Below are 27692 nucleotides of genomic sequence, written 5' to 3'. Positions count from 1 at the left end.
TCTATTCATGTATTCCACAGATGCAGGGTACATCAAGTTGATTGTGGAGCTTTAATCCGCTGCTTCTGAGGCTGCTGGGAGAGGTTTCCCTTTCTCTTCTTTGTTCTCACAGCTCCCGGGTCTCAGCTTTGGATTTGGCCCCGCCTCTGCGTGTAGGTCGCCGGAGGGCGTCTGTTCTTCGCTCAGACAGGAAAGGGTTAAAGGAGCAGCCTCTTCCGGGACTCTGGTTCACTCAGGCCGGGCGGGAGGGAGGGGCACGGAGTGCGGGGCGAGCCTGCAGCGGCAGAGGTCGGCGTGACGTTGCACCAGCCCGAGGCGCGCCGTGCGTTCTCCCAGGGAAGCCGCCCCTGGATCCCGGGACCCCGGCAGTGGCGGGCTGCTCAGGCTCCCGGAAGGGCGGTGTGGACAGTGACCTGCGCTCGCACACGGGCTTCTTGGCGGCGGCAGCAGCAGCCCCAGCGTCCCACGCCCGTCACTGGGCTCCGCGCTTTCAGTCGCGACTCGCGCCCGTCTGTGGAGCCCCTTTAAGCAGCGCTCTTAATCCCCTCTCCTCGCGCAGCAGGAAACCAAGAGGGAAGAACAAGTCTCTTGCCTCTTCGGCAGCTCCAGAGTTTTCCCGGACTCCCTCCCGGCTAGCTGTGGCACATTAGCCCCCTTCAGGCTGAGGAGAACAACATTTTCATTGCAAAATGAAACCTCTTGTGCTGAACATGCAAATGTATTACCTCTTCTAAAATAAAAATTTTAAAACACAAAATAAGGGGACTAGGGCATTTGATTACATCATAAAATACAGTTATTTCTGTTTATTCTCCAAACCCCAATTTAAGTGGTCAATAAAGGAATAAAAGAAGAGGACCATATGTACAGAGAATAGGAGAGGGAACAAAAGATGGATCGTATGAACACACTTTTGGGAGACAGTGAGGCAACGGCACAGATTTCAGAGTCATACTTGCAGTCTCAGCTCTTTAACTCGCTTCTCATGAGCTCTTGGGCAAATAAACCCCTTACTTGCTTTGAGCTTCTGATTCCTTATCTGTGGAAGAGTAAGGACAAGTCATTTATTTTATGTGATCCATACTGTGCCTTGTGAGAGTGTTGGGAGGATTCATTGTCCCAGATCAGAAGCATTTAATAAAGCACATAAACTGCTATTATTACTTTTAATAATAGTGGCGGGTTTTAGCTAATATTATGTTAATGTTTGTCAGTCTGATAGGAAAAATAGCAGTATCTTATTTAAAATCTGAATTTCTCTAATTATAAATGAGGTTGAACAATTACATATATATTCCACTTGTATTTCTTTTTCTGTGATTTGCCTGATCATCTCTTAATAATAGTTAACATTTACTGCATGTTACTGTGTACCAGGCACTGTGTTATGATCTCTGCATGCATTATCTCATTTAACCTGTGGATCAAATAGGTAAAATTATTATGCCCATTTTCAGCTGAGAAAAATAATATTTAGAGAAATTAATTTGCTCAAGTCTCCATCACTAGTAAGTAGAGTCTGGATTCTGGGCGAGGACTTGACTCTGACCCAGAAATCTGACTTGATTGAGAACCCAGGCTCTCCAGGCTTATGCTTCAGTGACTCTCCCCTAATGGTTTTCCTTTTGGATTAAATAATTTTCTCAATATTTTGCAAGTGCCCTTTGTATTTTAGTTGCAGGGCGCAGAGTAGGAAAGGATCGATCTGTGCCGAGGGGCAGAAGTGGCATCAGAGACAACCTGCCTGTCTGTCAACTGCCCATAAGGCTGTGTGTGAGCCAAGGCGGTGCAGTCAGAGGTGATGCAGGAGGCCAACCGGGTGCAGAACAGAGGCCTGCAAAGATGAGTGGACTTCGACCCCCTTAGAGAAAAAGCAAGAGTGACTCACAGGAGGAAGATGAAACCAAAGCTTCCAGGCTGTCCCTGGTAGGCTCAGACAGTCCAAAGGCAGCAGAGGGAAGGGAGAAAATCCTGAGATGGAGAGCTGGCCAACAGCTTCCTGAAGACCATGCAAATGAGGCACGCCCACAGCCGCCTGGAAACCAGGCCGGGAGAAGTCAGAGCCCAGAGCACATGCTGCAGGGCCGTGCTAGGCAAAGGAGCTGGAGGAGGTGGAGGAGGCGCTGAGGGAGCAGGTAAGGAACCAGGGAGGGTCATGGAGGGACGGCTCACAGGGCCCTGCATCCTGAGAGGCAGCATCGTCCACCGACCGGGTGAACGCTGTCCTGGGAGGCAGGGCTCCTGGGATCATCTTTCAAGCTCAGCCATTCTTTAGCTGTGAAGCCTTGGGCAAGTCACTTCACCATTCTGAGCCTTGATGTTCCCATCTATAAAATGAGTGTAAAAATAGCACGCTACCTATGTATGGAGCATCTGCTGTGCTTTGCTGGGCACATAACAGTCATTATCCCCTCCTCACAGCAAGCTCATAAGGTGAGATCATTAGCCTATATTACAGAGGAAAACAAAGCTCAGAGAGGTTAAGCCATTTGTCTAAGACCTCACAGCAAAGAAGTCTGGTTCCATAGCTGCACACTGTCGACTCCTGATCCTGCTTCCTTCAGCGGGTGGTTTTACAGAATCAAACGGTCTATGCAAATGGAAAAAAATTGCAAAAGGCAAATTATACCATCAAGATGTGAGTCACCACACTTAGATCCCGGCCAGGACTGAGGCCCTTTGTAAACTGGGAAGTCCTATAAAAATGCTAGTTCTTCACCTCTCTCCTCTGGAGGTTGAAAGTATGGGGGTGATGCTACAGACAATGGATATTTGGCTGACTGACCTGGTCACAGACTGAGGCGATGTTTTTGGGGTGGTATTGGGATGTCCTGGCTTGAGAGTGAGTCGTTGGTGGTTAAGTGGCCAGAGTCCCTCCTGGAGACAGACTCTGAAACCACAGACAAGGCCTGAGGTGACCATGGCAGATAAGGGCCCAGGTGCTGATTCAACAGTGATCATCTCTCCTCTTGAGCATCCCTTTACAGCTCTGGCCATGGAACTTCAGAAAATGGAAGCCTGCTTTGTGGGGAGGGGAAGATCTTTAAGGGTAGTAATACAAGCTTACTGCAATAAAGTTAGAATTTTCAGGCAAGAGAATGAAAAACAAACTAACTAACAAACCTATAATCTTACCCCCAGAGATAACCACTGTTGACATTTCAGTGTTTGTTTTTCCACACATTTTTTTCCATTGCACACATATATTGAAAAATTAGATCGTACCGTAATACGGTTTTATTACTGGTTCTTTTCACTTAATGACATGTCATGAACGTATTTCCATATCAATAGATGTGTTATCACATCATTTAAAGGCTGCAGAATGTCTCTTTGTATGGATGGAGCAGAATTTATTTAATAAGTGTCCTACTATTGGATAATTAGGCAGTTTTCAATTTTTAACCATTAGAGCCGTGCTTTCTACCCAAATCTTGGCACAGGTCCTGGATTATTTCCACAGGATAAATTACCAGTGGGGGAACTGCTGAATCAAGGTTATGTATATTTTAAGGCCTTTGATAAATACTAAAGGTCTGCTTCTGATACACTCTGGAATTCAGGGGCTCCTCAAAGCTCAATGCAGAAAATTTCATGGCCTCAAAGTCAGCCTTGAGCCTTCCTCTCTCTCAAATCCATTTGAAGGGATAATGCAACCACCTCATATATAGTCTTTACTGGGTGCCAGGCTCTGTCTAAGAGCTTTACCCTCTGAGGCACCACTTTTAGCTTCCTCTTCAGAAGAAACTGAAGAACAGAGAGGTTAAACAGTTCACTTGGAATCACAGCCCTAACAAGCAGTGTGTTGGGGGTCAATAGCCTTGACAACCTGGTTCTAGAATCTATGCTGTCCACTGCTTCTTGGAAAGTATATTTGATTGCATCTGCAAAGATATCTTTCACCCATCCCTTTGATCTTCTCCACCAACGCCTCACATGCATCAAGCCCCACCATCCCAACCTGGACCACGGCTAGAGCCCCTAACTGGTCTTCCATTTCCACTCATCCCTTTCACTCTGTCTTCTGCTCTGCAGCTGGAATGTTACTTTAAAAATGGAAATAGGATTGGGTCACCCCCCCACCCCCACCCCTGCCGGCAAGCACATACATACATACAAGCTCAGCCCTAGAATAAAACCCAGATGCACTCCCCAGCCTCCAGGGCAGCATCTCTGGCTTCTTCCTAAAAGCCACTTCCCCATCCAGACCCACCCACTACACCCCAGTCACCCGGCCTCCTCTCACTTCCACAACGACAGAGCTTTTTCTCACCCTAAGGCTTTGGCACGTGCTGTTCCCTTGAGCTCGAATGCTCTTCTTCCACCCTGCAGGGCTGGATTCTTCTCATCCTCTGGTCTTGGCTTTCATATCGTCTCTCTGGAGAAAGCTTCCCTGGTGATCTCACCTGAAGCAACAAGTCCCCTAAGCCCATTTTCCTTTTTGTCCTTTATGGTATTAATTAAAATTGTGTATTTATTGCCCATCACTCATTAAATGTCTCTTTCCCTCACTAGACTCTAAACGTCATGAGGTCAAAGACCATGTCTATTTTGTTCCCCATTATTTACCCAGTGCCTAGCACAGCACCTGGCATGTGGCGAGCTCTCATTAACTCAATGACTGCTCGTAGAGAGGACGAATTGTCCACAGAAGGAGGCATTCATTGTTGAGGATCTTTGGCAAACTATCCGAGCTTCAGCCAGAGCTGTTCCATCCTCCTCCTGCGTGTCTTCACTTCCTCTTCCCTGTCACGAGGCAGTGACAGAGGTCTAGGGTCTAGAAGGAAACCAGGAAGCCATGGGTGAGAATGTAAACAGGTTTTGCTTCAGGCACCAACTCAGTCAGGGTAGATGATGTCATATCGGGGGCACAAGGGAGACTCGTTACCCCCAACTCCCCCCTGCACGGTTCCTGGATTCCTACCATGAGAGACTTCTGGCCACGAGGAATCTCCTAGTGAAAGGCAAACACTCACTATCCAGTTAATAACACACATCCAGCAGGTGGACTGAATGGCTGAGGGCTCTACCTTTCTGACAGCAGCATGGTGGTGGCCTGGAAGTCCAGGTGTTGCCACTGACTAGTGGGTGACCATGGGTGAGAGTCACTTCTTGCCTTCCATCTGCAGAGTGAGTGGTTAGGATGGAGAAGAGGTTTTTAAACTTCTTTTTCCTCAGAAGCTCAAGTCTTCAACTTGTTCAGATGACCAATATGAGAAAAGTCAAGTGTTTCTGGTTGAAATAGGGATGTGGGGCTGGAGTGGTCCTCCTCCCTGACTCCCGCTTTTAAGTCCCAAGCATGGTGGGAGGGCTGAGTCTTGGACTCCAAGATCTCAGCAGTCAGTGCCTGCCAGGCTGACCATCTGTGTCATCTAAGGACAAAGAAGGCAGCCGGGCTCGCATGTTCTGGGTGTAGCTCCTTGGGCACATTAAGTGATCGGAAGGGGATGGGAGAGGACTTGTTGAATCTGATATTCAGAGAGTATTCAGAGACTTTAGGCTGTGCAGCAGGTGGACTTCATAGCAATTGAAGGGTAGGGCAGGCAGCCCCTTTGAGAAGGAGGTTTCAGCCACTTTAGAAAAGAAATGAGGGCCCAGGAGAGAGGAAGCCCAGAAGGCTCACTTACCCTCTCCACAATCTAGAAGAAGGAAATTGCCACCCCTGCCTTTCCAGGCCGGCAATCCCAGGTCTTGAAGAGACTGCCCACAATCTCACAGATTACTTGGCTTCCAGGGTTGCTTGTTTGCCACGCTCCAGAGGAACACTGTTTCCTCACCTCACTACCCGCCACCTGGGCAGCTCTCTGGCCTTCGCTGCAGGCAGGTGCGCTCAGGAGACTGCAGCCTGGGCTACCTGGCAGCTCCAGGTGCTGTGTGTACGCTGCTATGGAGATGGGCCCCGGGGTTGGTGGTGAGAAGGCAGTCTCCTAAAGCTTTGCAGATTCTGGAGGGGAAGAGGCTGGAGCCTCAGGCCCTTCAGGGTAGTCTGCCTGACAGCCGTAGTGCCAAGGAAGGCCAGGTGGGTGCTCTGGGAGTTTCTAGGACAAAGGGGGGTGGGGGGAGGAGGAGCCAGGGGAGGCCAAATCTTGGGAGGAGGCTCTGGAAGGGCTGATCTGGGCAGGGGAGCCTCTCCATGTTTCCAGGTCAAGGGGCAAAGCCTTCCCAGAGGCCCCCTTGCCAGGCCAGTGCAGTGCCCTGCACAAAGACTGGGCCAGTCGCACTGAGCCCAAGGGGAGGAGGGAGAGAGGGCCTGGCATTTGCCTCCAGAGGAGGGGTAGACCAGGGAATTCACAAAGCCCATCTCTGGGCTAGTCAGGATCCGAGGCAGCAGGGAAGGAAATATTTGCCCTGTAGCAGGAAGCACTGACTGTGGTTCCTCTCCCTCTCCCTGGAGCCCAAGAGGCCAAGGGCAATCACGTGTAGCACAAGGAGCATTTTTATCCACTTCCAAAGCCAGGGGGGCGTCTCCTCGCGGGAGCTCGATGATCGTGGGGTGCCTGAGGCCTGGGCCCGGTAGAGGGGATGCTGCAGGAGTGCCACACCTAATTCTACGGCTTAGGGACTGGGTGATCTGAAACAATTGCTTCATTTTTTAATTTTTATTGGGGTATAGTTGATTTACACCTGTTAGTTTCAGGTGTACAGCAAAGTGAATCAGTTATACATATACATATATCCATCCTTTTTTAAGATTCTTTTCCCATATAGGCCATTACAGAGTATTGAGTTCCCTGTGCTATACAGTAGGTCCTTATTAGTTATCTATTTTATATATAGTCGTGTGTGTATGTCAATCCCAATCTCCCAATTTATCCGTCCCCCCCTTACCCCCTGGTAAGCATAAGTTTGTTTTCTACATTTGTAACTCTAGTTCAGTTTTGTAGATAAGTTCATTTCACTTCACCTTTGAACCTAAGTTTTTTCATCTGTGAAATGTGGGCGATAATACCATTCAACAACCCACAGGACACAGCCTAGGGCCAAGTACCGGCACGGAGCTTAATGGGTGTTCCTTTGCTCCTTTTCCCTTTCTGCCAGGACATCTCCTGCCAGACCTCCCAGTGTCTGGTCTGAGGATGGCGGAGAAGCAGGGCCGGGAGCCGGAGTGCCCTGTGTGCTGGAACCCCTTCAACAACACGTTCCACACCCCCAAAGTGCTGGACTGCTGCCACTCCTTCTGCGTGGAATGCCTGGCCCACCTCAGCCTGGTGACTCCGGCCCGGCGCCGGCTGCTGTGTCCGCTCTGTCGCCAGCCCACTGTGCTGGCCTCCGGACAGCCTGTCACTGACTTGCCCACGGACACTGCCGTGCTCACCCTGCTCCGCCTGGAGCCCCACCACGTCATCTTGGAAGGCCGCCACCTCTGTCTCACAGATGAGCCCAAGAGCCGCTACTTCCTGCGCCAGCCCCAGGCCTACACGCTGGAACTCGGCCCCGGGCCTGGGAGCCAGACTGGGCCCCCCCAGGACGTGGCCCCTACCACCATCCCCAGCCCCATCCCCAGCCCCAACCACGACTCTCTGAGGGGGTGTTTCCGCAACCCGCAGTTCCGGATCTTTGCCTACCTGCTGGCCGTCATCCTCAGCGTCACTCTGTTGCTCATCTTCTCTGTCTTTTGGACCAAGCAGGTTTTTGGGGGTGTGGGGTGAGCATCTGTTCCAGACAAAGAACCAAGCCTTTCTTGGCTGCTGCTGGGTATGAGGACTGCAGAGCCTCATTTGGGGTTGTCTTCCTTTGTAGTATTTTTCTTTTTTACAAGCCAGGGGTCGGCTAGGCTGTGCATCTGCTTCTGGGAGCGGAGAGAGTCCTATTATAATGAGAACCTCTGAAAGCTAATGGGAAAAGATACGAAGAGAGCTCTGGGTGTGAACCACGGGTCATGGAAGGGCCGAGAAGCAGATCTGTGATGACAGGGCTACATAGCATGTTGTACCAAAGGGCTGGGTGATGGCATCCAGGAACCTGATCCACTCAGACAGCAAGCTGCAACTCTTACTGGAGCTGCTTTAAACTCAGTTCACATTTTTTGGAGTTGCTAAAAAATTTGGAAAGTGAACTTCAATTGTGAGCAAATGTGTTTGTCTTCCCCTTTCAGTTTTCTCTTTGGATGTTTTGCCACCAGTCCCAGTAAAAATGGCCTGCATTCATTAATTCATTCACTCACTCATTCAACAACCAGTTGGCTGGTCCTCTGTCAGAACTAGGGGCAGAGAAGCGTAGGATGAGCCAGGGGTGGCAGAGTCCTTACCAGCAAGGAGGGCACGTTCACTCAGCTGCTGCTCATACAAGACGACCTCTTGTCAGTGCGTAGTTTATGGAGTGTTAAGAGTAAAAAAGTTTAAAGGTGAAAGAAACCAGAGTCAGTGATCAAAAGAAATCTGGGATTTGGAGGAAAAGATTTTTATTCCTCCTGGTAGGTGCGGGGTGGAGCTCTGATTCCCCTCCTCCAACCATTGTAATTCTGGCCTTGAGAGGTAAGGCAGGGAATTCCCTGGCGGCCCAGTGGTTAGGACTCTGTGCTTCCACTGCAGGGGGCACGGGTTTGATCTCTGGTCGGAGAATTAAGATCCCACATGCCGTGTGGCATGGCCAAAAAAGAAAAAAAAAAAAGAGGTAAGGCAGAAACCCCGCATAGAGTAAAAGCCTTAGTTCCCATCCCAGGCCATGCAGGCAGGGGATTCTGGTTTTCATTTTACATGACAGAATCTAGGAACCAAGGAAAACTAGATAGGATTTGGATGCTTCTTGACTACAGGTTGCCACCTCTGCAGTACCTAAAACTCTGATTTCTTCTTCACTTTTAATACTGCCTGGTGGCTCAGGGCTCTGAAACAATCTCAAAGCGGTTAAAACACCATCACAAAAAGATAACATTTTGTTTTTTGGGATATGTAGAATAAGCTTTCAGAGGCCATAAATTGGTTTTATTTGCTCTAAATAACATTTTGTTAAGTTTAATGAAACCAGCTTTTATAAACTCTTAGGGGTCTTAATGTACAAGATATTCCAAAATAGCCAAGACATACATACTTCATGTTTAGTAAAACCAAACAGTCTTAAGCTCCACTGTGAAGAAAAAGTTCTCCATTATGAAATTGGAAAGCCGCCTACATATCCTGCCAGGGGACTAGCATCTACCTCTCCATTTGCACCATCGAAGATAATTATACTAAGGCTGGGGCTTGATGTCTCCTCACTGACTTCATTTCTTTACACATCCTTGCTCCTTAACTCTTGTGCTGGGTAAATTAGGCAATGATCTCACCATGTTCTCAGAGCCAATAAGGAAGAGAGGAGCCGGGGGAAGTTCAGGGAAGAAAACTTGCCTCTGTACTAGGGACCACTGCTCCTGAGTTAAGCACGCTTCACCCCTATTTTGCAGATGAAACTGATGCTCCCCAAGTTTAGTTACCTTGTTCAAGGTCACCCAGCTAGCATGTGGTGGAGACCTTTCAGTCAAAATAGAACTTACACTCTTGGAGTGGCTGATTCACCAAACAAGACACAGCTTTGAGTCTTCTGGGATAGGGAAGGATATACTTAACATTGTGGCATCTTCTGTCTTCACGTTCAATAGTTCAAACGTTGGGCAGTGCCATTCTTCTGGAGAGCATTTAGGAATCTTTGGTACCCCAATGCAGGGGTGGGTTGTGCTTCTGGCTGTTAGCGCCTCAGAGGTCAGGGGTGCTAAGACATGCTGCAATGCTGAAGACATTTCTAAATAACATTTTGTAAGTTTAATGAAACAAGCTTCTATAAACTCTTAGGGGTCTTAATGTACAACAAAGTATCATCTGTCCCAAGATGCAAATAGTTTCCTGTTGAATAACACTATAGGCTCCTTGCAAGTTCACAAGGTAGAAGTGGTAAAATTAACTCCCTTTTGCATGAAGTCAGAGTAAGAGGTGCAGTGACTCCTCAAAAGGGCAGTATAAATGGTAGAGCAGGCTTTCCCGGTAAGTGGTCTGAGGTGACCGAGAGGTTCAAATCTTCATGTTCACTTTAAGAACACTCGTGAAACCATCCAGGCCATGAAGGGTATGCACATCCGAAAAGCCACCAAGTATCTGAAGGATGTCACTTTACAGAAGCAATGTGTGCCATTCTGTCATTACAATGGTGGAGTTGGTAGGTGTGCCCAGGGCAAACAGTGGGGATGGATGCAGGGTCAGTGGCCCAAAGTGCTGAATTTTTACTGCACATGCTCAAAAATGAGGAGAGTAATGCTGAACTTAGATGCAGATTCTCTGGTCATTGAGCACATCCAGGTGAACAAAGTCCCCAAGGTGCAGCACAGGATTTACAGAGCTCATGGTCGGTTCAACCCATACATGAGCTCTCCCTACCACACTGAGATGATCCTTACTGAAAAGGAACAGATTGTTCCTAAACCAGAAGAGGAGGTTGCACAGAAGAAAAAGATATCCCAGAAGAAACAAAAATTTACGGCCTGGGAATAAATGCTGCAAAAAACTAAATGCAAAGTTTTTTTTTTAAAAAAAGGTGGAGCACTTAAAAAGTTCAGACTTGGTACAGGGAACAGGCCATGCTGGCTGGACTGTTTTTTTTTTTTTTGGTCTGGCCCATGTTGCCGACATACTCAGTAAAGCCCTATGAAATCTCTTATAAGGTCACAGACGGACCAGACTCTACCATTTACTAACTAGGTAACCTGGAACAAGTTACTTATCTTCTTTGAACTTCAGTTTTTTTGTAAAAGAGGGAATAATAATTAACTCGTAAGACTGTGAGGATTAAACAAGATGTCTGAATGTGCCTGGTGGTGTCTAGACGGCGGTTAAGTGTCCTATTAAGTGATGGCGGTGACGTTTGTCTCACCGTTAGCACGAAATGACACACTTGGGATATGCTCCTCAGCTAACGGCTTTCGGACACTGATACTCCCAGTAAGGAAGTGTATATCCCGCAAGACATTCGTCTGGCCAAAGGCTTAGATGAAATCTTTTCATCCAGTTGCTACCCCTCTAGATCTCTTGGAACCACCCACCCCCTGCAAAACAAAAGACAAGTTTAATGGAACAAGTGGTAAAATTTCAACTTGAAAAACTGAAAACCTTCAACACACTATATTTGAAAGTTGCACACTAATACACTAACATTCATTATTAAACACACTACAAAGGTAATAATGAAAAATAATTCCTTTTCATGGCTAACTATGGAGGAAATAAGAGTCCATTAATACTTAAATAGTGAAGTGCCCAACAGAGAGTAGAGCTGATAATCCAGAAGCTTAACAGGTACACAGGATATGCAACTACTTGGTTATAATTGAAGTCAGATTAAACAGACTATTTAGCTACATTTCACACATTCCTAGCTTGCACGACAGAGCCAGACAAAGTCACTCTCATTCTCCCTGGAACAGCAAAGGAAAAGTGTTTTGAACGTTCAAGGAGAAGCCATCGTATAAGCCCTTCTTGAATTCTCTATACGCAATCCTTTCTTCTTGCCAATTCCTCTATTTTTTGTGTGAATTTACTGTGTATTTCCAGAGTTCAGTGGTTGTATACCTGGGGTGGAAAGAGCTGAAAGTAACTGCTGCTTGGCCAGTGCGTAAGAATTATAGAGTCCTGATACAGTTCACTGGTAGTCTCGCCCACAATGCAACAGCCCTCCATTTTTAAAAAAAATTACTAACAGAATGCTTACTAAGGAGACAGAATTGGAGTACACCATACTTGAGATCATTTGCTATATCTCAGACTAAAAAAAAGGGACCTCTGTGGACCAATGCCTAGGATTCAGAAAATGCTTAACTATACAAGATAATTCTTTAAAGGGCAGTTTTTTCAATAGGATTTTACTCTGTAGCAAGTGTATAATAAAGAAAAGGTTTATGTTTAGGAATATCCATTAGGGATTTTTTTCCAGAGTAACCTCAACATGAAGGGTATATCCTTTAAATAACCAATAGAAAAGAACTTGCACAATAGAGACATCATGTTTGCTTTCTAAAAATTTTATTGAAATCTTGGCACAATGGCCTAGCTTTTGGGTAACACAAAGGATGCCAAACTTGAAAGCAAAATGGAAGACATCTTCTGACGAGGAAAATGTTCAGTTCTGAGCTTCCTAATGCAGTTAGCATTCCCAGTGAACTCAACAGGAAGAGGTAAAATACTCTCTACTGCAGAACCCTGAGCATAGCTCTTCATCTCTTCACCTTCTGTTCTCAGGGTTCTTCTGTCAGGCATGGTTTAGCCAGTGCATGGTGAGGTGTCTCTCTCTACTCGAGGGCTTCCAGAATATAGTCCAGCCACCTTGCTCTCTGGGTCACATGTAGTCCTGAAGCATGTACCATGTAATGGAAAGCCAAGTTTCAAGAATTAAAAATGGAGTCAGTCACAATCCGGAGTGCTGTGAGGGAAGCAATAGGGCATTCAAACAAAAGATTAATAAAAACAATGTCTACAAAGTTCATGGCAGGGCTGGAAGATGAAAGTTAAAATTTCAACCATGAAAGGGATTCACCAACACCCAGGGACTGGGCTGCCTGCTTGAAGTGGGAGCTGACATGGAAATCCAATTCTTTTGAATCTATATATGGTAATTAGCAAAACACATGACAGAACAAAACACATCAATTCCTTTCCTTTGAAAATGGCTCTAAAGAGAGAGTGAGGCTAGAATCCTTCTTCCATGGTCCTGCCTATTCAGCCATCCAGAGCTTGAAGGTCCTGTCATATGAGCAAGTGGCTATGAGCTGCCCGTTGGAAGAAATGTCTAGGCCCATCACTTTGCCTTCATGGCCGGCCAGAGTCTTCAGTGGCGACCAGCCTGGGTGGGTCCAGATCTTGGCTGTGTTATCATAGGCACCAGTAAGCAAGAAATTCCCATGGATAGCTACAAAAGAAAAGGGGAGTTGCTTCAGGAATTCAAGTACTCAAAAAAGCATAAGAAAATAAAAGACCCAAAATCTGCTAGAACATACTATTTTGAAAAGGAAGGTTATCTACATTCAGAAAAACTCAACACTCTGATCTGTATTCCTACTAGACGTCGACGAAAAAAAGACAACTACAGGCAGACTTAGGGAAACAAATAACATCATTAAGGTCTTTTGGCTCTTTCCCTGATAGACAACCTATTCAGAATAATATTAAGGATTCAGTGCTTGGACCTTCCATGGAAAAAAAATAATAAAGCAAAACATTCATGGAAGTCTTCTTTACTTCCTAGGAACAAGACGCAGGCTGTGTCATAGCTCTGTCTGAAAGTGTGGTGGAGGGAAGGAGATTATAATTTGCTCCTTCAATAGAGTCCAAATTCTCTCCTGTTCCACTTCCAAATCTTAACACCCGGACTGCATTCCTCAGAAGTGCAATTTGTCTGTCTTGTAATTAGGCCTACAACAGGAGGAAAGCTTACGCTCAAACTTGACACCAGTCACTAAGTTCTGGTGGGCAGGAATGGTATAGACACAACGCCGCTGTCGAAGGTCCCACACTTTGCAGGTGTTGTCACCACTGCCAGTTGCAACATGGTAGCTGTGGATCAGATGTAGTACTGAAGTTAGGAACAAAGAATACTTTCTGGCCAATAACCCTCTCCACCCCTCACTCAGTGAGCTTATTTACCCATTGGGGGAGAAATTTATTCCATAGATTTCCTTCAGATGACCTTCTAGGAACATGATGCAACGTCCTGTACGCAGGTCCCAAACTCGACCAAATGCATCCAGTCCCCTGACAAAATAATTTATGAATGAACATTTTGAATCCAGTTCTCTGTGGAAGCAAGTATACTTAAGAGGTGAGACTACTGAGCTGCCCCCGCTACGTGGAAGAAGCCTTACCCAGTGCCAGCCAAAGAGCCATCTTGATGGAAGGCAATGTCATACACACCCATGCTGTGGCCTTCCTGATGTAGGATTTCCTCTTGAGCCTCCAAATCCCATAAGCGCCATGAACGGTCATAGCTAAAAAAGTCAAACTAACGATTAACCAGCAGATGTTCAGTTCCTACAATGTATAAAGTGCTATAAACAGCTGTAGCTCAAGTTATGTTTCTGAAACTACTCATACAACCATATTAACAAACTCTTTTCTGGCATAAACAAGGTCTCAACAACTAAGCATATCTGTCTTGGGTGCTAACTGGGAAACCATGGTTCCTATAAACCTACTTCAGTAGCTATTTTATTTTATATTTATTTATTTAGAAACATTTATTTATTTATTTATTGATTGATTGATTGATTGATTGATTGGCTGCGCTGGGTCTTCACTGTTGCACGTGGGCTTTCTCTAGCCGTGGCGAGTGGGGGCTACTCTTCATTGCGGTGTGCGGGCTTCTTATTGTGGTGGCTTCTCTTGTTGTGGAGCACAGGCTTCAGGTGCGTGGGCTTCAGTAGTTGTGGCTTGCGGGCTCTAGAGCGCAGGCTTAGTAGTTGTGGTGCACAGGCTTAGTTGCTCCGCGGCATGTGGGATCTTCCTGGACCAGGGATCAAACTCGTGTCCCCTGCGTTGGCAGGCAGATTCTTAACCAGTGCGCCACCAGAGAAGTGACTTCAGTGGCTGTTTTAAAAACAGAATTCCTTAGAATGGCCCAGCAAAGATTCTGTTGCCTTCTTTCTTCCCTAATTTCACTGTTATGTCCTTCCATTCATTGAGCATTTATTGGGTCCTAAACTGAATGCTGGGCATATAAAAATCAATCACAAACAAATAGATCAATAGAATAGAATAGAGAGTATAGAAATAGGCCCACATATACATGGTCAAATGATTTTCAATGAGGCCATCAAAGCAATTTCAATAGTGAAAGTCTCCTCCATAAATGATGGTAGAACTGTAATACATATGGAAATAAAGACAAAACAAACAAAAAACCCTCAATAAAAAAAATGGGCAAAGCACTTGGACACCGAACAAAAGAGAATATACAGTCAATAAGCATATGACTACACCAGTAGTCATCAGAGTAATAAAAATTGAAACCGTGAGATTTCACTACATACTTGCTGAACTGAGCAAAATGATAAGATTGATTAATGACAAATGTTGGCAAGGATGTGAAAAAAAACAGAATTCCAGAATTCTGGGAATGTAAAATGGCACCAACACTATGGAAAACCACTTGGAAGTTAAAAAAAAGTTACATATACATCTACCCTATAACCTTGCAATTGCATTCCTAGGTATTTATTCAAGACAAAGGAAAGAAAAACACATCCACAAAAAGCATTGCACAAGAGTATTTATAGCAGCTTTATTCTGACTAGCCAAAAGCTGGAAACAGCCGAAGTGTCCATCAATAGGAGAATGAATAAACAAACTGTGGCAGAGTTACACAATTGAATACTTCTCAGCAATAAAAAGGAATTACTGATACATGCAACGACATGAATGAATGTTAAAAATGTTATGCTGAGTAAAAGAAGCCAATCAAAAAGAAGCCAAATGAACACAAATGAGTTCATAAACTATGAATAGATAGAATTAATTTATGGTGACAGTAATCAGGTCAGTGGTTGCTTTGGAACAGGGAGTTGACTGGGAAAGGGCATAAGGGAACTTTCTGGGGTGATGAAAATGTTCTCTCTATTGACTAGTGTATGGCTATGAGCATAACTGATGCTATCTTGGGCCTGTACAGTTCTTCCTGTCCTTCTGCTGACCCGACCCAGAACTATACTGTGCGGTAAGTCAGTTTTCTGTAGTCAAGGGCTTTGTAGTTAATAGATATTGTTTAATAATCATTAGGACCAGGTGGCCTCTATGCTGTTAGTCCTCCAACACTGATGAAGACCTTTGCTGATATATTCCCAGCACCCACTAGTTACCCATTCTTCACTTAGGAATGTACTTCCTGTTTCCAAACACATACCCCCATACCTTAGGTTAACTATAAAATTGCCTCAATGGTCTCTTGGGGGTGCAGAGTGCAGCTGTGAATGCTTCTGGATTGCTGTCTGCCAGATCCCACCCTGTGAGTAAGTGACCCTATGATAAACGGATCCATTGGATATATGGAGCTGCTGGCCGTGTTTTTCAATCTCAAGATGCCTTCTCAGTTTGGTGGGCACCTTCTGTTCCCTTGGACCTCCAACAACAGGGATGTGGGCCACATGAGTGTATGAATTTGTCAAGACTGACTAAATTACACACTTAAATCCGTTCCATTACATGTAAATTGTATCTCAAAAAATTCTTTAACAGATTCTGGCCTCACTGAATTTATAGAACCAGAAAAGGAGACTGATTTGTAAGCAGAGAAATTACACTGTATAGCAATATATATATATATATATATATATATATATATATATATATATATATATATATATATATATATATATATATATATATACCTCTAGTATTGGCCAAGAAAGAGAAGAAAGAGGGAAAAATAGTTTTCCGGGAGTCAGTGACTCTGAAATTTCAGATTAACTGCAATTTAAAACCAAATACACTTAGCCCTGACTATGTCATATATTATTTTCTGATTCTGATTTATTAAAGTCCAAGAAAATCTCTTGAAGATCTCTGCTCTAAAAATTTACTTGGCAGTTTAGCCATAAAAGGTTAACAAGATGCCACAGGCCTGTATGGATAGAACAATAAGAGGATGGCTTACCAGGTGGTACCCAAGAAACGTCCTGATGGATGCCACATTACACGGGCCACACGCACTGTATGGCCTTCAATATCTGCCACTGGTTCATCACTGAAAAGGAATCACATATATGTAAGTAAACTATTTTACAGTCATGTAAATACTCATTGAATTTATTAACTGTTGAGCACATATACACCCATTCTGCATGGTTTGACAGGCCAAATTGTAACTAAACCTGTAATTTGTTAAACTTTTAGGACTAATGATAATTTAACTCACTTCCCAAGGTCATTATAAAAGCTTTGGGACTATTTCCTGTGCCCACGGGGCAAAATTGCTCTTCAATAAACACTGCCTATTTCAATTCACTATGCTAATAAACTCTTAATGCTATATCATTTGCTTAGAGAAAAATAAAAGATATTTCAGCCTGACAAGCAAAATAAGCTCTCTGCACCAAAGGAGCGCTGAGATTCTAGAAAGAAAACATACTTTGATAGAGATGCAAGGCTATATCAAAAAGTTTTGGTGCAAGTGGATTACAGATAAATTTATCTCAAACTTCAGCTTGTCCAAGGATCCACATGAAAACAGGAACTCCTAAACAGAGGCTTAGTTTCCTTTTGGTGGCCATTAAATTTTACTACTAGCAACGACAGAAAGAAGGTCTGAACACCAGCAAGAGGAAATAAACATGAACCCTAAAGAGGGCAATTAAAAAGGGAAATTTGTCAATGTGCATACACAGAACTAACTAAAGCCCTAGGGGAACAAATATTGCTATGTATTACCAAAGCCAATTAAAACTTGCTGTGCTCACAGGTAAGATCTTGTCTGGCAAAGAGTGGAGACACTAATTAGCTCCTCACAAAATCCTGGAACAAAAGCCTCATGTGCTTTCCCAAAGAAAGAAAACTAAGCAACTGAATTCAGTTGTCTTTTAGGCAAACAAAGTGCTTCCAAAAATTTCTTGGAAAACAATCATCACAAACACATTAAAAAAAAAAACTGTTGCAATTGGAAAATGTAGTCTAGGTAAAGGATGATGCTATTGGAAGTAGACATCACTTCCTTGGCAATACTGCCAGACAGAACCTCCTTCCTCTCCCCTGTGGCTGTTTGCTAAGAACTAATGTGCTGTCTAGAATATTATTTTTAGTCAAGCTACCAAATAGTGCATTTCTCCAATGTCAATCTATTGCATGGGAGGTATAATGGATCCTTCCAGAATAGCTGGAGCCAGGAAACAGTGGCTACTATGTTAGAGGCAAAAATCAAGGTACAAAGTTAACAAAGAAGGAAACCTGACACAACTCCTCTGGTGAGAAAAGGTCTAAGAAAAAAATCCTCCATTCTATTTTCACACAAGTTACCTTGATTCAGAGCATCTCTGGGGTTAAATGGTAGATTTTTAAATCTCAAGGACCAACCAATCAACTATTTACTTTAGCGATCGCAGTGTGGACAGAGGGTAATATTCACCTGTCAAGGCTCCAAAGCTTCACAGAACCATCAGCAGCACAAGAGGCCAGATTGACATCTTTTTGGTCCAAGGAGACAGTGGATTTTGGATGGAATACAATTGCTCCCACGTTTGTGTTATGGCCTGAAGGAGTGTGAGAGATGAAAATTAAAGGGTTCCTGCTCCCTTATAACTTAAGTGTAAATACAGACATGACAAATATTATATATACACGTATCAGAGGACATGTGGACCTAGAGAGTATTAAAGTAGCTATTCAACTAGTAAAAAATTGAACTATTTTAACTTAAATTAATATATAAATTGCATTAAAAAAAGCTAAACACACAAAAAAATGTTTCTTGGTTTAGAGATTATAAATGCCAGAGTGGGGCTGGACATGAGAGAAAAGTGGTATGCGTATGAAGTCATTATCATCCAGCCCTGCAGTCAGAGAAAACCAAACCAAGTCAAATCAAATCAAGAATTAATCTGCGTGTACTGGGTCTGAGTGTCAGGCAGAGTTTTAGAGTTGTATTGCTTGAAAGAGTTCACACTGAGAAAAAGACTGAGATTTAGACAAGATTCTAACTCACCTCGAAGAGTATGGAGGAGGTTGCAATCAGGAACAGACCAGAGCTTGCAAAGCCCACTCCTAACAAACACAAAGGAAAGCATCTCAGCCAGGGTTGGTCTGGGAAGGAAAAGGTACCTTGGTAACATTACTAAAGGACAATCTCTCTCACCACCCCCACTCCGCAAAAATGTTACAGTGGCAGACGGAAAAAGAAACAGAAAAGGCTTGAAGGCTTAGAGAAGAAAGCTACATCCAGGTCTCATGCAAACAGAGGCCTCTACTGGACTGTAAATATTATAGCACAAGTTGCTCTTCTCCTTAACTTTTGGATCAATTTCTGAGGGAAGGTAGGACAAATTAAACTATCTAACATTAATATTAATAATGATACTATCTTCTTAAATACGAATAGCATTTTGCTGCTTACCAAGTACTTTAATTTTTTTTTTTTTTTTTTTTTTTTTTGGCAGCACTGTGAAGCATGCAGGATCTTACTTCCCCAACCAGGGATCGAACCCGTGCCCCCTGAAGTGGAAGCACAGACTCTTAACTACTGGACTGCCAGGGAAGTCCCCAAAGTACTTCAGTTTTTTAAAAAATGTTTTACTTTGGAAAATTTCCAACAAATTACTTTCATATCTATCATCAAATGATCCTTATAACAGACCTGTGAGGTACATATAAGGCAGGAATGATCATTTCTACTTTATTATTTTTTTCTTATTTTATTTTTATTTTATTTTTTGTAATTAATTTTTTAAATTGGAGTATAGTTGATTTACAACGTTGTGTTAGTTTCTGCTGTACAGCAAAGTGAGTCAGTTATACACATACTCATTTCTACTTTATAATGAACGTAACTGAGGCTTGGAGAGGGGGAGGGATCTGTGTAGGTCCCTGGCTTTCTCCTGAACCACAGTCTCAATTTCTGCCTAGTCAAGTAGTTCTTGTGCGTACAATGCAAGCGAGTTTCCCCCTCACTAGATGACAATGTTCCTCAAGAACAACTAAGTAACTAAATAGGACAAAACAACAAAGTTATCACACCCTAAGAGTTTTCTGCATATGTGGTGAGTAGAAAACAAAATGAAGATAAGAACAATAATTCAAGTTTACTGAGTCCTTACCACATACTAGGCACTATCAAGGCAAAATGTTTACAAACATTATCTCACCTTACTTTACAGGTGACAAAAGTGAAGCTTACAGAGATTAAGCATCTTGCCTAGGTCACATAACCAAAAAAGAAAAGTTATATCAAGGTGTGTATACTAGTCTATAAGCTCACTATCTGATCCAAAATGATGCTAATGCCAAGAATATGACTGACATGTCATGGGTCTCTGGGGTACCTTGTGAACAGTAAGAACTGCTAATTGAAGGCTATATTGTAAACTACAGTGGGTTACTACTAGCATCTCTAGTTTGGTGTGATCACGAGAAGCAGAGGCAAATGGTACTGAAATGGCCTTCTAAGACAAATACTGATTTCTTCCCCTGAACCCCATTTAGAAAAAAATGTTACTGTAAAATGGGACTTACCAACAAGCTGTGGCCAGCATTTTGGAATTGGGACTAAAGTGACAGTAGGAGATAGGCCGATCATCCCCAATCTGACTGCAGAAATTATTCAAAGACTTAAAGAAAGACAAACAAGGGATCATTAACAGGCTAACCCAAGACTTTCTTGGCTTTTCCACCATAAAAACAAAACCAAAGACCATTCCAGTTTTAACCCTCCCCAAGAATCTTCTACCACCTTTTTGTTGTTGTTGTTAGGAGACACTTATACAAATGAATGGAGTCAAGGCTTATCTGGAACTCCAGCATGCTGTCTCCTACAGTCTTAGTATCACTAGCTTCTATGTCAGCTAAATACAAACAGGAAGGCCATGGCGAGATCTGAAGTACAGTCTGACATATTAAAAGGGAGAATTAAAGAGGAGACCCATAGGTCTCTGCCTAGTACAAAGCACAGTAGGTTCCCTGCCACCTTAGCTGATGGCTCCTCCCACATAGCAACAGTGTAAGCACAGAGGAATAAGTATAGCTGCCTTTACTTGCTAGAGGTGGGCCAAAGTAGAGCATCTATTAAATACTTAAGAATCTTTAGGATATTAGACAATTATATATATGAGAGCATCTTATATATATAAGATGAGAGCATCTTACCCGGAGAGATTTGTGCAGTTCTTGCATCTGGGAGGTTCTCGTTGTCTCAGGAATCTCTTTATGAAGACGGGCCTCTTCCAAGCGTTTCATTGCCCTGTGACACAGAAATAACATTATTAACCCTGAGCAAATGGGTTGGAAACAAAGGTCCATACAAGTCTCTTTACCACTCAACTTCAATTAATAGCCACAGTCATTATAAAGCAGCTCCTCAGTCCTTGAGAGGAAATAAGAAAAAGTATGTTTCTTCCTCCTTCTCGAGGCTCTCCTTACCTGGGCAGTGAGTAATTAGCAATCCACAGTCTAGCAACCTTCAGGCTGTTTGGTCCTTCATGGTACCAGGTTTGCTGATACTGAAAGTTAAATTAAGAGCGGAAATGTCAAGTCTGAAGCATTCCTGCCCCTTTCATAGCTGTCAATTCCCTATTGTTAACTGCCCAGAAAAAAGATGAATTAGTTCAGTAATAGGATGAAATCAGGTATATGTGCTTTCTCTTGTGTTTCTTTCTATGAACTCTTATTGGATAGTTTCTGGTTACTTGTTAAAAGTGACACCAGGAATGCTATGGTTCTTTCCTGAATGGGGAACTCACTTATCTCCATTTATACCTACAAAGGAACCACAAACTATTGCCAACAACTATTCCAGAACAGTAGAGTCTCCAACTCCCCCTGTTCCCCATCCCACAGAAAACAGAAAATGAGAGAACTACCCCCTTGTTTCCTGCATGTTTATATTATGAAGCCAAAGACACATTTTTACCTCTTCTTTGGACTTCTTTGATTTCTCATCATCTTTTTTGGTCTTTTTTAAGGCATCAGTACCGACCACTGAAAGGATATTTCTTAACCTGCAACAAAAAAGATCAGAATTTAAACAGAGTTAAGACTGTGAAAAGTATACCTAAGAAGGCGGCAAGCCTGCCCTACTCTCTCACCATTCAAATCCCAAGCAACCTTCTTTAAGGGTCAAGTTGTGATGCCTAAACTTCCAGTGTGATTTCTCTCACTCGGTAGTCTTTATTTGAAGATTCCCTAAATTGAACTAAAAGCAATTACCCTGTTAAACTTAGAGTCAACTAGCTCCAACACTGCTACCACTTGGGCTGTGAATACAGACAACCTTCACTCAGTGCCACAATGTTCTGGATACTGCTCAGGTGCTAAGTATAAAAAATGACTACGAAACAGTCCTTGATTTCAAGTAGCATAGTGGGGGGTGAGGGAGTGGGGGGTGGACAGGACATACAGAAAGTATCGGGGAACTAGAGTATTATGACAGTGGTAAGTGCATGGTGCTAAGGGAATCATAAAAGGAGTAAACAACCTAGGCTTGGAGGGAATCAGGGAAGGCTTCATGGAGAAGATGTTACCTGAACTGAGTCCTCAAGTAATCAAGTCAATGGGTCAAGAATGGGAAAGAACAGTTGAAGCAGAGGGTTCAACAAATGTAAAGGTCTGGAGGCAAGAAAAGCATGTTGAACTTGGAATCACAACAATTCAATATGGCTGGAGCACAGAGTTCTGGGAAAGGGTTGGTGAGAGATAAGGCTGCAAATCTAAGCAGGGGCCAGGTCACAAAGAGCTCCTAATGCCATGGTAAGGAGGGTTTACATTTGAGAAAGACCCCTGGAAAAGTATGGAGAATGGACTGAAGAGGGAAGAACAAAGGCATATTATTGTATCCCCTGGGTCTTATGGACTGAATCAAGACAGTGGCAGTGGGGACTCAAGACATTCATTTAAGGGACACAATAAGACAGACTTTGCTGGTGGAGAAGACAAACAATAAACAGTAGAAGTAAACCCTCTGAAAGGCTATTAAGAAAGTATGTTACTTTCTTAATAATGGCAGGACTTACTTTACAAGGGGTCAGGTGTTAGGAAAGGCTTTTTTGAGGAGGTGGCATTTATGCTGAAACCAAAAGAATAAAAAAGCTCTAAAAGGCAAGGAAGGGGGACAAAAAGAGAAAAATTCAGTGGAAAGACAGCAAAAGAGCTTGAGTATCCCAGCAGGACCATTATGGCTGCTAAGTCTAGTAACCTGGGGAAGAGTGGCACAAGGCAAGGATGAAGAGCATGATTAGGAGCTTTTTACTCTAAGTTTAATAAGGAGACTCTGTAGGGGGCTTCCCTGGTGGCACAGTGGTTGGGAGTCTGCCTGCTAATGTGGGGGACATGGGTTCGAGCCCGGGAGGATCCCACGTGCTGAGGAGCAACTGGGCCTGTGCGCCACAACTACTGAGCCTGCGTGCCACAGCTGCTGAGGCCTGCGAGCCTGGAGCCCGTGCTCCGCAGCGGGAGGCCACCATGATGAGAGGCCCGTGCGCCGTGATGAAGAGTCGTCCCCGCTTGCCACAACTAGAGAAAGCCCGCACACAGCAATGACAGACCCAACACAGCCAAAAATAAAATAAATTAAAATAAATTAAAAATTTTTAAAAAAAAGAAGACTAGGATTTTAAGCAAACAATTAACACAACACATTTGGGGCTATTACAACAGTCTAAACGTGAAAGCAATGGAGGTAGAGAAAAGAGGACACACTGGAGGTACATTTCAGAAGCAGAAGAGACAAGATTTTGCTGATGGGTTACACAGAAGGTGAGCAGGTTTTCAACTGAAAACTGTGTGAATGGTACTGTTATTTGCAAGGAGAACTGGAAAATAGATGAGTTCAATTTAGACATGTCAAATTTGAGTACCTATAGAATATCTAGGTTACAGAGACCTGGGAGTCATCAGAATATATATATACACAGAGTAATCCATGCCATGGGCATGGATTTGATCACTCAGGGTTAATGTAGGATAAGGGCAAAAAACAGCAGTTTATAAACAGGAAAAAAAGAGGCTTAGAAGAATTAGCTAGAGAAACAGGAGGAAAACCAGGATGATTTGGTCTTCTGAGAGCCAAGGAAACGGAGTGTTTGAAGGAGGGAATAGGTGGCAATGTACTAGGGCTATTCTTGATAAAGATGAGTTGATGACCTTAATTAAGAGCAATTTCAACGTGGTAGTGGTTGATCAGTTTGCAGTAGGTTGAAGAGTAAATGAGCGGTAAGGGCCTTAAGAGAGTAAATGTAATGAGTGAGGAATAGCTGAGCCCCAAGTCCTAAAGAGGCAGGTAGGCAGGCCAGGTCCGCATAACTGCATAGAACCAGCCTGTCACTAAGAGGTTTTGTAACTTCAAAATCACAAGAGGAGCATTATATGAGGACAGTGCCTTTTTGCAATAACACCCAAAAAACACTTATCATTATGTCTTATGTTAATGACAAAGAATGTGTTTGTTGTTTAAATTTTCAGAGTTCAGTGACGGATGTTTACCCAACTCACAACTCCATAGTGAGGAGAGGAAGGGAGGGAATGTGTTAACATCTTCTTCATAGTTTATAAAGAAAAATTAGTAGTGGAGTAAAAACTGGCCTAAGACTTAAATTATGGGCTAAAACATATTAATGAAATTTAATAAGGTATTCTGTCAACATTATCTGAGACATTCTATTAAAGTTTTAGCTACAACTGAAATTTGGACCTGGAACCCTGTGATTAAAAGAGAAGACAGTAGATACTTAGAAAGGGCACCTTTCTCTTCTTTCAGCAGGACCCTCTCCAAAAAGTGTGATGGGTTCCCCCAAGGCCCTAAGGCAAGCCTTGACCTCTGAGTCATCCGTGGAAACATTGATTTGCCGGGCTCGCTTCCTCCTCTCAAACTCAGCTAACACTTCGGCCTGTCGCTCACTGATGTGGTCTTCAATTTCAAACACCTCTCCTGTACAAAGAACCGGCAACATCAGCATAATCACCAGACCTTCCTCAAGTAGGGAGAAAGAAATAATTTCCATTTTTTTTCTTTTTAATTTAATTTATCTTTGGCTGTGTTGGGTCTTCGTTGCTGCACACGGGCTTCTCATCGCAGTGGCTTCTCTTGTTGCAGAGCATGGGCTCTAGGTGTGTGGGCTTCAGTAGTTGCATCAGGCAGGCTCAGTAGCTGCGGCACGCGGACTCTAGAGCACAGGCTGAGCAGTTGTGGTGCACGGGCTTAGTTGCTCCGAGGCATGTGGGATCTTCCCGGAACAGGGATCGAACCCGTGTCCCCTGCATTGGCAGGCGGATTCTTAACCACTGCACCACCAGGGAAGCCCAGAAATAATTTCTTACATTTGGAGTCTGTATGCCTCTAGGGAAAGTTAACTGTTTAATCTACTACAAACTTTACAGTTTCTCAGTTTATTAAAGTATGCCAGGGACTCCCTGGTGGCTCAGTGGTTAAGAATCTGCCTGCCAATGCAGGGGACATGGGTTCTATCCCTGGTCTGGGAAGATCCCACATGCTTCGGAGCAACTAAGCTCATGAGCCACAACTACTGAGCCTGCACTCTAGAACCCGCGAGCCACAACTACTGAACCCATGCACCTAGAGACCGTGCTCTGCAACAAGAGAAGCCACCGCAATGAGAAGCCCGCACACCGCAACGCAGAGTAGCCCCTGCTCACCGCAACTAGAGAAAGTCTGCGCACAGCAACGAAGACCCAAGCAGCCAAAAAATAAATAAATAAATAAATAAAAATAAATAAAGTATGCCAAACACAGAAAACTAAACGAGGTTTTAAAAGGCAGAAAAATAGTTGAAGCCATCTTGTTTCATTTGGCAAACTTACATAAACACATAGCTTGCATGAGACAATAAGAGTATGGAGCATCTTTAACAAATAAGTTATGCAGGCTTTCTATCCATGATAAAATAGAAACATTATTTTAACAATTGCCAAGGCTACTCTCTGAAATAGTCTCAGTATAGGGACACTAACTGGAAATAATTACCATGAAAATGATATTCTTTGACTGTAAGGTTTTTTGGATCATCTATCAGCTAGTTTTAAAACTCACACCAAATACAAGCATTTCGATGAAAAAGGAAAAGTATAGTAGTGATGCAGCTACGTTTAAAATAACATAAAAGGTTTAAAAAGTCACTGAAGTGCATGTGTATAGAAAAGAAAATGCATGGGAGGATCCATGAGAAACTTGACAGAAGTCCTATCTGCAAAGAACTCTTTTTATACCCTTCTGTACACTCTGAATTTCTCATGGCAAACATGAATAATTTTATTTCAAAAATATAGTGGACCACTAGTTACTGACATGAAAACATATCCTCAACAGTATACAGAATGACAAATGCAGGTTACAGAACAATTTGCTTATCGTGGTTTCATTTATGGAAAAAAACTTGTATTCTGATTTCTTTCAAAATAAAAATGGCTACTACTTTTATAATTTAAAAGAGATATTTCATTTTGGGTGAAAAATAACTGGAAAACTAAAAAAGGGAGAATATTATGAACCATAGTAGCTCCAAACCAATGCCACAACTATGCTATATCTCCAGAAGACAAATGGAATCAATTTGAATCCAAATACACAATGAATAAATTCCTAGTAAAATTACTAACAATTCACAGAAGAAAAACTGTATAAAAGGTTTTAAGAAAAAGGTTCTCCAGATGATACTGAGTGAGCAGAGAGTATGGCCTTATGATAGATGCAAGTCTAATATTTGAAATTTTTTGACACTAAACTAGTGATATCTAAGTTTAGGAAGGTAATCATTACAGATAATTTGAGCACCAAAGGTAAAGATGGACTCACAGTTTGCATCTTACCGGAGGTTATGTTAATGTTCCCTGCTTCAATTCCTGCTTTAAGTCCTTCTTTTCCCAAAATCCCAGATTCTCCTTTGGCCAGGCGCTCCCTCTCCTTCTCTTCCAAACTTCCATAATAGATGTGTGGTTTCTTCACAACAGGAGCGACTAAGTCATCAGATGCCTTAGTTTTGGTTGCCTGCTAAATTAAAGACCTGGATTAACCTAAAGCTTAATCTTAGCAATTTACTAGACCTCCCAGAAGGATGAAGCTTATCCAGAGCTTCAATCCCATTTCTTCTCTAAAGAAAAGACAAATTGGACACCGGTTAAGATGTGTCTTCCCTGATTTGGACGTGGTCGCGGGGTGATTCCAGTCTCTCGGTCACTTAAGTTTTGCAGATAGGAAGAGATAGATAAAACTAGTGAATTTCTCTTGGTGATTTTTCTATCAAAGGCGTGCTTTGGAACATGTTTACTTAATTCAGTTGCAAGTGCAATCTCTTCCTGGGTTTTACGAAACTTCCAGGGTTACTGCTCATCACAGGCGATATCAAAGATAACTGAAATAACCAACGCGATGGTAAGGGGGACAAGTTACGAAGTTACTGTCTATACATTTCAAACGTTTTCAGACGTGGGGCAGTAGATAGGAAGTTAGGAGGCCTCATTACAATTAAGAGGTCTGACATTGTCATAAATCTTGGCCAAGACACTACTCCCTTTCAGAACTCCGTTTCTGAACCAGACGGAAAAGGGGTTGTAGCAAGAGCTGAAAATGGGCTAAAATAGGAAAGCACTCAGGGATCAGGAAAACGCTGCTCCGCTCTCTAAGACCAGAACGAGTCTGGCAGCCTTCCTCCTTAGCCCTCCACCGCCGTAGCCCGTTCCCTAACGGCCCTGTTCCGCAGGGACCCCCACCCCTCCGCGCTCCCTGCCAGAGTTAGCCGAGACCTGTACCGCGGAGGAAGCTCGTGAGGAGGCCATGCTGGGCTCCGGAGCCGCGCAGCTCCACCGAAAGCCGTGCTCTACGTTTCAGACCATCCACCGCGCGCCCAGGAAGGCGGAATTACGACACCTACCGGAAGTGGGCCGCGGGCGGACGTAGAGTCCTGCGCGGCGTGGAGCATGATGGGAATCGTAGTAGGAAAGAGTCTGGGCGCGTCGAGTGGTTTGTTCCGTGGAGCCTCCGAGAAAAGCACGCGGAGGACGGGGTTCTGCGAGGAGAGAGACTCAGAGCAGTCTGGG

The 27692-nt window shown here is 43.6% G+C and overlaps 2 protein-coding genes and 1 pseudogene across 4 annotated transcripts in view; 2 read left to right on the top strand and 1 right to left on the bottom strand.

Annotated features, from left to right (window-relative positions):
* RNF183 (ring finger protein 183) overlaps window positions 1–7649 on the top strand; it is a gene marked incomplete at its 3' end in the record, with an annotated part of 124669 nt that extends 117020 nt beyond the window's left edge. The window contains exon 2 of the mRNA XM_079706550.1: window positions 7039–7649. Coding sequence (XP_079562676.1) covers window positions 7077–7649 — 573 coding nt within the window. The 5' untranslated portion in view covers window positions 7039–7076. The remainder of the gene's footprint in view (window positions 1–7038) is intronic.
* A 2391-nt stretch (window positions 7650–10040) lies between these two features.
* LOC307055083 (large ribosomal subunit protein uL22-like) lies at window positions 10041–10460 on the top strand (annotated as a pseudogene). The gene has a single exon. The product of its transcript is annotated as a large ribosomal subunit protein uL22-like (transcript).
* A 2213-nt stretch (window positions 10461–12673) lies between these two features.
* On the bottom strand, window positions 12674–27431 carry PRPF4 (pre-mRNA splicing tri-snRNP complex factor PRPF4; the record flags this gene model as incomplete). 2 transcript variants are annotated; one of them, XM_079706323.1, is made up of 14 exons in its annotated part: window positions 12674–12867; window positions 13393–13511; window positions 13602–13709; window positions 13820–13942; window positions 16603–16692; window positions 18067–18190; window positions 18643–18701; window positions 20166–20260; window positions 20796–20889; window positions 21069–21148; window positions 21559–21646; window positions 24384–24570; window positions 26466–26646; window positions 27405–27431. In XM_079706323.1, 14 exons carry the CDS (start codon window positions 27429–27431, stop codon window positions 12674–12676), a joined length of 1569 nt encoding a protein of 522 aa, XP_079562449.1. The 2 variants fall into 2 exon arrangements, with proteins under 2 accessions (XP_079562449.1, XP_079562450.1); XM_079706324.1 differs by having other exon boundaries at window positions 26466–26643.
* Between the last annotated feature and the right edge of the window lie 261 nt (window positions 27432–27692).

The sequence above is a fragment of the Hyperoodon ampullatus genome, assembly GCF_949752795.1.
Source record: "Hyperoodon ampullatus genome assembly, chromosome: 6".
Lineage (NCBI taxonomy): Eukaryota > Metazoa > Chordata > Mammalia > Artiodactyla > Ziphiidae > Hyperoodon > Hyperoodon ampullatus.
The sequence above is the reverse complement of the archived record's forward strand: the minus strand, read 5'-3'. Positions and strand labels throughout refer to the sequence as shown.